Source organism: Emys orbicularis, chromosome 11 (genome assembly GCF_028017835.1).
Source record: "Emys orbicularis isolate rEmyOrb1 chromosome 11, rEmyOrb1.hap1, whole genome shotgun sequence".
NCBI classification, from domain to species: domain Eukaryota; kingdom Metazoa; phylum Chordata; order Testudines; family Emydidae; genus Emys; species Emys orbicularis.
The window spans coordinates 30,355,145-30,369,361 of record NC_088693.1 but is presented as its reverse complement, the minus strand read 5'-3'; the positions used below and the strand labels follow the sequence as shown (position 1 = coordinate 30,369,361).

Here is a 14,217-nt window from a genome sequence, read left to right as displayed (position 1 = left end):
GAAGTCATGTGCTGCTTCCTGTAATAGTTGCTGCTGCTGCTATTCCCTGGGCCTCTTCCCATGTAGCCCCTTCCTCTTCACCCTTACCGCAGGGCTGAAGTTATCGCTTATGGAATGCAAATGTCACCAGAACGAGTCTTCTGGCCCTCCCTTAAGCTCCAGCCACCAGCAAGGATCACCCTTCCTTATTCCTCTGGTCCCTGCCAGAACTAATCTGCTCAAGCCCTGTAGCTACTTTTTAACTGGGCCTGCTGCACTCTGACTGCTTCCCTTCAGCCTCTCTAGGCAGGCCTGAAGGACCCACCTTTACTGCTCCTTTTTTGGGGTGGGGTACCACCAGCAGGAGGATCAAAGGGCCCAGTACACCCTATCACAGTCTCCTTGAACTGGAAATTACATCTCCAGTTTGAAATGTAGTCACAGCCTTAGAAAGTAATTTAAAATACATGAGATATTTTCCAGAGCAGTGGAATGGGCAGGGTCAGAGAATCAAAGAACAGCATTATCAGTGTCAAACATTTTACCCCACTAGACTCTAACCTGAAAAAAGGCACCCAGAACTAGAGAGGTCCATTGTTCAAACTGGAAAAATCAAAAGGCTTGAAAACCAACCAGTAAGTTAAATCTGTGCAACGCAGTCTCTGACTTCAGATGGGCATTTTCTCTTCACGCATTTAAACATGCTAGGTATCATTTTTTTCTGTCTGCATGCCTGATATTTTGTTTCCAATACACTTTTCAAAAATTCTTCTAAAATGATTGGGTTACTATCCCAAGCTCTTATCTGGGCAAATAAATCTTGTGGAAGTATATCCAGGTGCACACACAGCTATGGGTTGAATGCATTTTTATTAGCAGAGCTCCAGTACTCCAACAACTTGTGCTCCAGACTAACCTCCAATATTGCTTGGGTTCTCAGATTACTATACAGTGGCTCTAAAAGGGCCCCATCTTACATATTTCATAATCAACAAGAGTCCATGTGGTCCATATTCAACTGTCCTTCTCAGGTACAAGAGATATTGTAAGAGGATTTCAAACTTCCCATCCTCAGCACCGTTAGAGACAAAGTTATCTTGATTTTTCCCATCCTATCAGAATACATGGCCAACCAGCTAGATGTTTATCTATGCTATTTCTTGGTTCCTTGTCAGTTATTAGTATACCCGTAAAACCAATTTTAACTTTTCAATAATAGATATAAAACCTGAAGGCATCAAATAGTAAAAATAAAAAGCCCTCGGAGGTATAACTAAATACAGCATACCCTAGCCTCTAAAAAACCATCTACTACTTTGCTTCAGCCATGTGACTTATTGGGTATGTCTATACGCAATTAAACACCTGAGGCTGACCTGTGTCAGCTGACTCAGGCTCACAGAGCTCGGGTTAAGGGGCTGTTTAACTGCAATATAGATGTTCGGGCTTGGGCTGGAGCCAAGGCTCTGGGACCCCATGAAGGGGAGGATCCCAGAGCTTGGGTTCCAGCCTTAGCCCCAAGTCTACATCACAATTAAACAGCCCCTTAGCTCGAGTCAGCTGACAGGGCCAGCCACGGGTTTTTAATTGCAGTGTAGACATACCCATTGAGGCCAATTACTGCAAGATACAAAGTCCACTCCTCTTACATACCATGGGGATGGGAGCACTATGAATGCCTGCAGTAGGTGGCATACAGTTAGGGTATGTCTATACTTACCTCCGGGTCCGGCGGTAAGCAATCGATCTTCTGGGATCGATTTATCGCGTCTTGTCTAGACGCGATAAATCGATCCCGGAAGTGCTCGCCATCGACGCCGGTACTCCTGCTCCGCGAGAGGAGTACACGGAGTCGACGGGGGAGCCTGCCTGCCCCGTGTGGACCCGAGGTAAGTTCGAACTAAGATAGTTCGACTTCAGCTACGTGAATAATGTAGCTGAAGTTGCGTATCTTAGTTCGAAGTGGGGGGTTAGTGTGGACCAGGCCTTAGAGAAGTACACCTGCATATTGCATTGATGACCGTATAAGGAATCTGCACAGGCAGCCTGAATTTTTCCATCAGTCCGCAAAGCCATATTTTTTGTGATGTAGACCTTGCATCTTTTTTAATTACTGTAATTAAAAGATGTTCCACATTATTTTTTATAATATATAAAATACCAAATTATTTAAAAATGCCAAGTTATAACAAATTTAATCTCTTTTCAACACAGGTTTAGCATAGATCACATCTGTTTATACCATTAGATTATTTATTTTCAAAACCACAAGTAGATTCTATAATCATTTCACTTTTTAAATAAAACATGAGAGCAGTAGAGGCTTTTATAAAACTTAATTGTGTTGCTTATTAAATTTACAAAGGAAAAAATTGACTGATTTGTTTTATGCTGAAGCATTTTGGGGTATGTTTTTAGATTCTGCTTTCACATGACTGATAACTGAAAATCGATAACAGACTATAAAAATATCCCAAAAGAGCACTGAATAGATTTCAGAATCGATGTTGCTCTGCCAGCATGTTTAACCCGCCAAAATGAAGTGCTAAACACAGAAATAAGATACCATATTACATTTATAAACTAAAGAAACTAGAAAAAGCAGCATGTGTGACACTATAATTAAATAGTTGGAACACATCCAAGCCTGTGTAAGTTGATAACCCTGGCACTGTCTCTGGCAGCAAAAAAGCAGGTCTGCAGTGAGTTGATACGGCCAGCACAGTTGTTAATTCAATAACAGGCAATCTATAAACACTGCTAATTGCATACGTGAAAAACAGCATGCACCTAGGTGGGTTTCCTTCAATAGCTTTAAACACTCCAGAAAACTACTTTTGTGAAATACCTTGCAAAAATTCTGTCCTATTCAATACTCTGAGCCATAGCTTAGTTCAACCAACCACCTGCCTGGCACGCCACATCATTCTGATTAACTTCTGCTCAAGAGACTTGATGGTACATTTTTTGGATAGATCGTTTTTCTTAACTTGATACAAAAACAGAACTATCAATTTACCCATTTCAGGGAAGAATAAACAAGTAAGCTAGAGTTTTCAGCCTCTGGATAGAAGGCTTCCTAAATCTAACTACAAGACACTGTTACATTCCCAGCAGGCAGAGTGCTTTTCAGATTTACTTTAATATCTCTGCTAACGCAAACGTTTTCACAAAATCATTTTAAAAACAACGGTGAAGGGGACAGGATGGCTAAAGGGTTTGGTAATGAGATATGAAGTCTTTCAACTCTAAACCACCAATCTGAATGCAAACAGGTCATTTCCATCTGAGTGCCCTATATCAAACGAACCTCCCAAGCGATCACCATTCTATTTTTAAAAATTCGCTTTTAGCCCTTAATCCTTCCCTCTCCTGAACTGAAAACTGACAGTATTGGATACGTGCCAATTTTTTTGTAAAAAAAGGCAAATATTAAGGACAAAGTGGTTAAAAAAATACAAACCAGAATTAAGACTTTGGAAGAGTCAAGAACTGTTTCTAGACAAAAAGTTGGTTGAGGCTGGTCAATAAACTCACGCTTTGATGCCAGATGTACCCTCAAGTGTTCCACATCTTCCACCACAACAGTGTATGAAGGGTACATCTGACAAAGCAGTAATTGTATTACCCTGGAATGTTGGTAAGGATGACCTTTATGTCACATAAAGTCCCAAAATACCAAAAGCATGGTAAATCAAATCACGCAAAACTTTAGTGATAGCATAGTTTCACTTTCAGACATTGCAGACACAACAGCACCCCTCCCGTGAAAAACAAAGCTTGTTAAATTTACCTTCAACATCACAACTCAGATAGTTGCGCACTTCAGTCAAAATAAAGTTAATATCTTCCTCTGTAGGTATTGGGTGAGGTGTGACCTCAGTTGGAGTGTCTGTGGTTCCGGCAATAGTCATCTTTTCCCATGGCAGGAAGAAAATCACTCGTCCGTCACTAGTGGCTGGGTCAAGTAGCCCCATGTTATCGGGGCTGGAATAAAGACAGGTTATTCATTTTCAAGTTCTGACATCAAATAAAGTATCTAGTTTATTGACAAAATCATTCGTCACTAGAATGAATTAACTGACACTGTTTTTAGTCAAACAGAACTGCAAATGAAGTTTTGTTATGTTCTTAGGCCAAGATTTTCCTAAGTGGCCAGTGATTTGATCTTTTTGTGTCTTTATTTCTAAGTCTCCAACTAGTCATGTTCAAGGAACTTGATTTTCAAAGAGTGGTGGGAAAATCACCCTCTTAAAAAATAAATAAATAAATAAATAAAAAATCAGGCTCCAGGCATCTCTCAAGTTGAGCCCTCAAAAGCACGAGTCATTGCTGAAAATCTTGGCCATAAGGGTTTTTTTTTTTTATTTAAAAAATTGTGAATTTTAAGAACAGCGATGTGAGAGAGATGTGGTACAAACTGAATACCTTAGATAAGCTTTTTAAAGCAAAGAATGGATAATGAATAAATATTATGCAAATAAGGTAAGGTGAAAAACAAAGGGTTGGGGGAAGAACCATGAAATGAAACTTCCAATTATAACAAATACAAATGAGCTCCAGAATGTCTGCAGGGAGACAGATTTAATACAAAGTTATTGCTTTGTGTGTATTTATAACTTCTTTGCTACTTACAATTTTAGCAGGAGGTGGATGAACTTGTAGGATATATAAAAAGTGCAAAAAAGTGCACACTGTTCCCTTATATTTACTATAAAGATTTACTTTATTTACAGTAAGGAGCCTATGATTCATAGAAATATTTTTCTTGCAAGTGTAACATAACTGATTTTATTAGTGAAAAGGAAAGAAAGGAGCTAAAATGTAAGACAAAAGGAAAGTAACGTTAGAAGTCTTGTCTGTACTTTGAGACCAAAACTTCTAAGGAAGTTATCATAGTAGCCAGTTACATAACTGTGAGCCTAATCTAATCTCCCAGTAAGCACCTTAAGCCAAGCAGCTAAATGCAAGTTTTTGGCACTATCTTCTTTTAGTATCTATGTTTGTCTGTTATATTTTGGTGGGCTCTGTATTTCAAGACCCTAAACTCAAAGAAACTGCCTGAAAACACCTTTTCGCTGTTGACATTTTGAAATATGAGCACTTATTCCCACCCCTTTCCTGATTCAAAAACCAGGTGACAGTGAAACCACTTTCACTGAATTTCAGTTTATTTTTAATGAAAATCTTCCATAACAAAATATTATTAGCTAGACAGGGGTCGTCAACCTTTCAGAAGTGGTGTGCCGAGTCTTCATTTATTCACTCTAATTTAAGGTTTCGCGTGCCAGTAATACATTTAAACATTTTTAGAAGGTCTCTTTCTATAAATCTATAATATATAACTAAACTATTGTTGTATGTAAAGTAAATAACGTTTTTAAAATGTTTAAGAAGCTTCATTTAAAATTAAATTAAAATGCAGAGCCCCCCGGACCAGTGACCAGGACCTGGGCAGTGTGAGTGCCACTGAAAATCCGCTCACGTGCCGCCTTCGGCACGCGTGCCATACGTTGCCTACCCCTGAGCTAGGAGGTACATACCTTGCTAGTGCTGCATTACTCGTATTAGGACACTCAGATGTAGTTTGAATAAGGAAGAATACCTGGTAATAATTTAGGATTCCAAAATGAAGTATTTGGTTACATTATAATGTTGTTGAATATATATCATTTAATATTTTTCACATTAAAGAGGGTCATTATTGTATCAAATAAAAATTAAAGTCCAGGCTTACTGCTATCCCCCTTCTTCATATATCTCTATGATTCAAATATGTATTGTTATTGACTGATATTGCCGATATTAAGTGGATGCAATTTCATGTATTAGAACTTTTCTGCCTGAATTTGTATGTGAACTCTTATAAATTAAGGGGGTGGTGAAGTGGGATGAAATGTCAGTATTTCAAAATGCTCAACCTTGATAGGGGATCATCAAGCAGAGTCTTAAAATGTATGGTCTTGATATATAGAATCCACAAAAACCTTGTATGGACCCTAAAGCAAGGTTGACCAGGGTGGCTGCTGGATTACTTTTATTTCCATGAAAGTCACAAAAGGCCCTGATCCAAAGACTATTGAAGTCGATGGGAAGACTCACATCAATTTCAATAGGCTTTGGTTCAGGCCCTAAGAGTTGCAAGTACTAGACACTTCCCATACCTTAAATCCATATTCAGTCACTACTAGTTGTTAATTGAAAGTCAAGACCAAGGTTTTGTTTAAAGCTTCCATAAAATGGATAGCTAACACCAGAAGCATAAAATATTTCCCAAATTCTAGTGCAAAGACTAATTTCATTTCAGTATTCAGAGAACAGTTTTGATATACTTTTTATATTAATATTTTTCATTAATTCATGCTAGGATCAGTACACAGACAGGAAAAATAAGTAAAAATGAATAGCTCTGTGTGTAAGGAATTTTGATCCACCTACTATTTGCAGGTATCCAATTTTTTAAAAAATTGGATGACCTTTATCATTTGAAAATCAAAATATCTAGGGTCAAACTAAAAAGATTTCTAACTATGGTAACTGGTCAGAAGTAACATTTTAAAAATAGGCATATGACTACCTTGAAAAAGCGCCCTGCCCTTTTCATTAATTTTTATTAAAAGGAGAAAGGAAAGTTGGACTTTCATTTACAAGACCCTTTTCCCCCCCATGAAGCACCTGCCATTTGCTGAGCATTTGTAAGCTGAAATACTTCTAGTGCTTACTGGGAGACCTTGCTGTATGCAGCTTCTCTTACATACAAATTAAGAGCCAGGCCCTACATAAAATATGCCCAGAACTGTGTACAGAATTCTATTAAGCATTTGTCCATCATGCTCGTCAGCTAAAGACTCTAGCTTGGTTATGGGGCATTCAGAAACAAAACCTTTTTGCTAAACCTGTAATGTGATGCAACCTCCTATTGTTTGTGTACCTGTCTTCTACAATTGTGCTTTCTCTTCCCTTAATTGTTATGAATGCTTCTTTTGATTTTTGTATTAAAGATGAAAAGAATTGTTCATAGAAAGCTATTGTCTTATACAAGTACTGCAAGAAAGTATGGCAGATGTAAAATATATGCCATTTCAACAGAGTTGAGGTAGTATAGGTTGCATTACAGTAAATTGATATATTATAAAAAGCTATATCAGTGACTTAATTAGTTCATCCCATTCACCCCATCTTTCTTCCACTAGTTCATCTGCCAATCAATCAGTAAGTTGTCCCATTTCTCTTCATTCTCTTACTCTAGTAACCACATTTTTGGTAAATTGCAACAGAGAGGGCCAGATTTTCAGCCAGCAGCCTCCACTTGTCCATCCAAACTGGGCCCACTAGGGTTAATGAGCTTTCTTGGTGTGAATGCTAACACCAGTGTGTGAACGTGTGAAAGATTATTTGAAGGGCAAATTACACAGAATTTGTAGCAGGTGTCTGCATAGGGACAATCTGGAGCATCATCACAGGGAGGCAGAGTGCAACCTCAGATAAAAATATACACCAACCAAGATTTTTTAAGGGGTGTGAGACAAGACTTTTTTTTTTTTTTTTAAATGACACTGTTGCCTTCCATTGATCATTAGCAGATATTCGGGCCTCACAGATCAGCTTCCCAGGGGAGGAGAAATCAGTTATGTGGATTCTGGGAATATGCTAAATATAACTTGTTTTATTTACATACATAGACCAGTCCAGGAACAGAGGTGGTCACAAACAGCATGCAGGCTTTTTCCAGGAACTCAGCCCAAACACAAATGCCTGTTTCCCCAAGGAGAAACTGCGTCATGAATTGACTTTATCAGAGACCAAGGCAGAGAGCAAACTGTCCCACTGCTTCCACAGCTCCCAGAACTTTGAACAATAAAACTAATATCACATAGCATGTCTTTCCAAGATTGGACATTTGCTAGCACGCTTGCAAAAAATAACTTGGATAACTGTAACAGTGCTAACTAGCAGCAGCATCTAGTTAGTGCTATCTAGCAACATTATGATCAGTATGGACCTTGTATAATATTCACTTTCCAGGTGCATCGTTTTAAATCAGATTTGACTAAAATCAAATGGTCTGGCAAAATAGTGAATAAAAATAAATGTTTGAAAAAGGTGCAAGCGAGTGTTGGTCAAACTAAGTTTCAAGAATGTTTTATATGTGACAGTTCAGGGTTAGTTGGTCAACGTGAAATTAAATGTCTTTACCCATGTCATATACATGCAGCAATCAATGCTACTCTTCTCAGCTGAAACACAATCTTGTTTGACATACAGATATAATGCCACTAGACCCACTCTTAAAAATATAAATGTGTGTACGTGTGCATATTATATATATTTGAGAATATATTTTTAATCTTAAAAAGCCAGAAATGGGAATACTCCTGTGAGTAAAGTTACTCCAGTGCAAGTGTTTGCAGGAATGCGCCCAAAGACTACACCTAAAAAAAGAAAAAAAATCTGGCTAGACTAGTGGTTATACAATTTCTGGACAGCCTTCTGAATAGAGAATACGACAGTAACCTAAAATGAAGGTAAAAGTGTGTACCTTTTTTATCATATACCTGAAAACTATAGCAAAGGAACAGGAGTTTCATGAGCTTTTTTTATTTTTTTAAACTGAGTATAAAAAGCCATTTTGCCTACTAACTCCATCAATGCTGAGCTAGCTTGCCCTCTGAATCTGAACAGGAAAATATCACTAAAGTGAACAGGAATTATGTCTGCATGCATTGAAAACACATGGAAGTTGCATTTATTCACAGTTGCTATTAAAATAAAACTCAAATGGCTTCCTTGGACTGGAAATGTTATACAAGACTTAGCTCTGAGGCAGCTTAATTTTTAGAAAAGGTGTGGCTTATATTTAGCAGGTGATCTACGCTTGTCCTGAGGGAACAGATACTTTTTTTGTTTCTGCATATGCCCTACAATTAGTTGTGGAGAATGGGGAGGAAAGGAAGCAGGCATTAGAAACTCCTAGAAATCAAACAAAACAGGCTAGTCTTGAAGGTTCCAGCCTTGAAATGGCTAAAGAACAAAGGTGGGGGGAAGTATTTGGGAGGCAAAACCACTTAATAAATAGGCAAAAAATATGTTAAAGGTGAGTATAAAGATAGGAAAGGGCTTATTGTGGAATTGTCTCTATAACAAAGCACGATGGATGGCCTTGTAATTAAGGCCATGTTGGAACTAAGGCTCAGGAAATGTGGGTTCAGTTCCCAGTTCTGCCACAAATTTCCTGTGTGAACTTGGATAGGTCTTAACTATGCCTCAAGTGCCCATATGTAAAATAAGAATTATCATAAAGCTTCCTTTCTCCCACCCTTTGCCTATCTTGTCGATTCACGCTGTAAACTCTTCAGGCCAAGGACTATCTGTTTATACAGTGCCAAGCAGAGTGGGAAGATTATCTCAATTGGGGCCTCAATGGGTATGTCTATACAGCATTTTGGAGCCTGCAGGAACAAGCCTCCCAGCCCAGCTTGATGAACCTGAGCTAGTGCTAAAAATAGCTGTGTAGACAGCACTTCGAAGTGGTGGATCAGGCTGGAGCTCAGGTTCTGAAAGCCCACCCCTTTCCCTGGGCTTCAGAGCCCGAGCTCCAGCCAAAGCCTCAACTTCAAAGCACTGTTTACACAACTATTTTTAGAACACTAGTATGAGCCCTGTTAGCCCAAGTCTGTCAACCTGGGCTGGGAGACTCACTGCCACGGGCTGTATAGATGTACCCCATGTGCTACTGGAATGCAAACGAGAGGTTGGAGTTTAGGGTAGGAATTTCTTTTTAAAAGAACTTCGAATAGGAGTTGGTGCCTAACTCCCTTAGGCTCTTTTGAAAATCCCACACCTAATAACTAAAACAGAAAAAATAGCTATATTGGCACATGAAGGATTCTTTAAATATCCTGGAAACCAAAACAAGAGCCAGGGAAGAGCGAGGAGCTTTCATTGGGGTGGCAAAGTAAAGACTTGACTCTGAAGAAAATAGAGGAACTAAATTGTTTTTTCCCTTCTGAATCTGTACCTGATCATGAAAAGACCTCCATGGAGGATGCAGATGGAAGGAAACAAACAAAACAAGGTTTAGCAACTATTTAATTAAGATTAATCTAGACAAAGAATTGGTTAGACATGAGTTACCTCCATAGGAGATGCATAACATTAGACAGCCACAAGTTGAAGTGTTAATTATTTTGAGGAAGGCTACACAGATTACTGGAAATATTGGAAAAAAATAGTTTTCAATATTTAGGAAGAGGGGCTCTAGAAAAAGCTGAAAATTACATACCTTCAAGCTTACATATCTAGCATCTATATTGAGATATTTATAGACAGCTTAAGGATACATTTGGAGAAGTACAGTTTAATAGGTGTGAGTCAATATGGATCTGTGAAGGGTAAATCACATCCAGACAAATGATTAATTTTTAAAATGAAAAAACTATTGATTTAGAGAAAGGGGAATCTAGAGATTTAATATACAGTATCAGAATATTCAGAAAACTTTCAAAGAAGTTTCAGGTGATAAATTAATGAATAAAGTTTGTAAATGTGGTTTGGGTAATAGATTGTTAAAATGGGTAAAGAACAGGTTAGAAATAAGCTAACTAGCACAGAGTTTGGGTTACAAGGTGTGTATCCTTTGTGGAAACTGGAACCAATACTCTTTAAAAATGTGAATTCATGAGTTAGATCGTTGCATTTGCAGATGATAGTAACAGATTCAAGAAAGACAGAGTGATTTGCATACAAGTCAAGAATGGACCCAGAAAGGATACCATATATGGTGATACACATCAGAGTGCAAGGAACTAGAAACAGAGGAAGACGGAGGATGCACTGGATATACACAATGAAGAATGACAGAACAACAGGATTAAAGATTAATGAAGCTGGTGCAATATAGCTAATGGTAGAAAGACTTCATTTGCCCCATCATCACTATTGAGCAGATGGACAGGAACTGAAGAGAACGAAGAGTAACAGAGGGAGTGGGAAAGACTTAGAGACATGCAGAATCTTCTTTGAATCCTTATACTCTCTTATCCACCACATGAAGTTCAAGCATCAAGAATTTTCATAACCCAGCTCCAACCTGCTTATTCACTTCTCCTATCTCATGCCCCACCTCCAATACACTTTTTCAATTATACCAGCCTTGACCTTCCCCATTTGACCGCTTCTCTTGCAGCCATCTGCCATGCTTCCCTCTGTGCATGGAACATTCTTCTTAAAACAATTCATAACACCACCTTCTCTTACTTCAGATCCCCCAAGACCATAATGCCTACAAAAAAACCCAGTCAGCTGGTGGCTAGGTGGAGGGGCAGATGGAAACCATTTGTATTTATTGTTTAAAATACTGCATGTATTTTATCCCACTCCAACACCTTTTATGTTGCTTGCCTTCTTAAATGTTACACTCTTCAAAGTGGCAACTGGGTCTTTCTATCTGAGTGGACAGTATTTAACAAGCTGTGGTTACTATCCTAATACAAACAAAATAAATAATAATGCTGAAGTTTGACAGGAAAATCTTGATTAAGCAAATGCGCAAACAGGTGGCATATCAAATTTAATGTGTAAGCATAAAATAATGTATGTAGGTACAAAATACAAAAATTAAGTAAAGTTTAAATAGCAGTAGCATAGTACAGCAGGGTGTGAAATGGGTCTAGGTTTGTCAATAGAAATAATATTTAAATACCTGATCCACTGTGCAGCTGAAGTTAAAAAGTCTATTAAGATATTTCTCTGTTTCAACAAGGGCCTCTAAATCCAAGAATATCCTGCAGTATCTTTATAAAGCAATTCATACATTCCAAGGCCAGAAGGGACAACTGTGAATATCTAATCTGATCTCCTGTACAACACAGGCCATAGAACTTGCCGAAAATCATTCTTGATTCAACGATTGGACCACACCTGGAGCATAGTGCTGAGTTTTGGTTACTTTATGCAGAGAACAAAAGAGTTAAATTGGCGAGTAAGCATATATGGAACCGATGTTAACTGAAATAAAGGGGCTTTCATATGAAGAAACAACAACAAAACTGGAGTTATTTAGTCTTAAGAGAAGACCACTAAAATATGAAGAAATTAAACTAGCTAAAGGTTACAAAATTAAGTCTAGTGATTTATTTGAGGTCACTAGACAAACCAGAACTATCTATTCTCTCCAGGCTGTAGGGGGGATTAGGTTTTCAGTCAAGAGGCAATACCTGTAATAATTTAAGAAGATAGTATATTATAAATAGAGTGGAACGAACAGATAAATGGAATAGAGTTCCAGTTGAGGCAGTGGAGTAAAATAGTATAAATGCAATTAAACAAAAACATGATGACTATATGAATTTTAATAAGTTTAGTGGTGCTTGGGTTTAATATATGGTAAATTTAAGTTAAAATGGTATTAGGTGGGAATAACTAATGGCCTTTTGGGGGGTTGGGAGGACATCTGTGACAAAAAAGAAAATTATAATTTGAATTTGTAAGAAAACTTAAAAATATATAAGAAAACAGACAGTTCGAGACAGGAGGCGGCTATGGCCCACACAACACACGTAGTTTAAATCCTGTCTCCATCTCCACAGACAACAGCAGCAGAAAAAACAGTGACGCTTACATATAATACATGTACATAAGGGAGAGTGTGAGAGAGACATACTGTAGCTACTTGTGTAAGGACATGAGTACTAAGAATAGAATTAATGAGAGGAGGAATACAGAGACTATTAATGAAGAGTATCAAAATGTAAGAATCCACTAGGAAATAACTGCATTGTGTTAACATTAAATTAATCAAACCTTATCTACATTTAGACATAAAAGGCTTTTACCTGATTACTACAAGACTACACAAAAATTTGTATAAAGGAGGTTACCAATGAGGAAAGTGGTTGCAATGAAATGACATATCTTCTCCATTAAGCAGCATTCAATTGGCACTCATAGTAGAGACTTGCTGCTAATTTATGTGTACAATTAAGATTAAATGTTATTAATATTTTTCTCTTATGGAGACTGTTCCTTGGCCTTCTTAAAGTGAAATCAATGTAGTTTTAACTAATCAGTGGTATTGTGGAGGGGTTATGTGTGGGTAGACACTATTTTACAGGTAAAGAAATGCCCACACTGACATACGCTGAGGAACAGAGTTGAATAAAGGAACTTTCTAAATTACACAGATTCAAACCACTCTGTTTATTATGTAATAAACAGACTGTATCCTTGCCCAAACACAAAACTTAACATTAAAAGTTCTTTTAAAAAAACTTCTGCTCCCAGGCCCTCTTCTCAAAGAACAAGAAAGGCAGCTGACTTCATACACATGCTCCTCATATGACATTAGAAAGCATCCTCTGCATACACTTATGCACTTACACAGAGAAAAGAAAGAGGACCTTGTAGTTACTGCATACAACTTGGAGTGAAGAGATCTGGGCTCTAATCCTGAATCTGTCATTGAGTGTGTGTGTGTGTCAACTTCACCAAATCAAACTCAAGTGGTTTACAGTGTTCAGATGGAAGGCAATACAGAAATGCACAATATCAAACTCATCCCGGCCCTGTTATCTGATTAAGGAATAGGTGGATTTCTATAATGTGCATGACTTCAGATACGTGGGAAATATGACCCTCATTTTATAAGGTTCATACTGCTAAGTAATTCAAATGAGCAGTAGTACTGAGCCTTGCTAAGTACCATGGTAGGAAAGGAACTGGGAGTGATTGGAAGTACACACCTTGGTACCAAATGCTCATATCTCAGCTCCAACAGTCACTGTTTTCTTGATGGTTCCAGGATTCATTGCACTGAGGCAGCAGTCCCAAAAGTGGGAGAGAGAATTCTCAATGCAGATAAAGAATAGCTCAATTTTATGGGACTGGTATCCCTAAACAGCAGCAGCAAAATCCACAGGTGAATTAGGAGTAAGGGCAAATTCTCTGCTGGTGTAAATGGGAACCTCTCCACTGACTTCAATGGAGTGGATTCCATTTACATCAGCAGTGAATTTGATCCTAGATATAGCTCAGATCCACAAGGATTCCTTTCCACCTCAGAGTCCCCCACTGGGCTCCTTATGATTCCTTCCCAAGAGGGACTACCTTGCTGTCCCCATTCCCTCCAATCAACTCCTCAATATTTCCCAAATAAAAACTTTGTCATATTGCCACTTTGCCCCCTCAAGCAACAGAGCAGAAACCCAAAGGTTCCTACCCTACTAGTGTGCTGGTTAATTT

The 14,217-nt window shown here is 38.2% G+C and overlaps 1 protein-coding gene across 1 annotated transcript in view; it reads right to left on the bottom strand.

Moving 5' to 3' along the window:
• GPD2 (glycerol-3-phosphate dehydrogenase 2) overlaps positions 1 to 14,217 on the bottom strand; it is a 124,235-nt gene that overhangs the window by 16,568 nt on the left and 93,450 nt on the right. Inside the window, exon 9 of the mRNA XM_065413229.1 lies at positions 3,773 to 3,966. Coding sequence (XP_065269301.1) covers positions 3,773 to 3,966 — 194 coding nt within the window. The remainder of the gene's footprint in view (positions 1 to 3,772; positions 3,967 to 14,217) is intronic.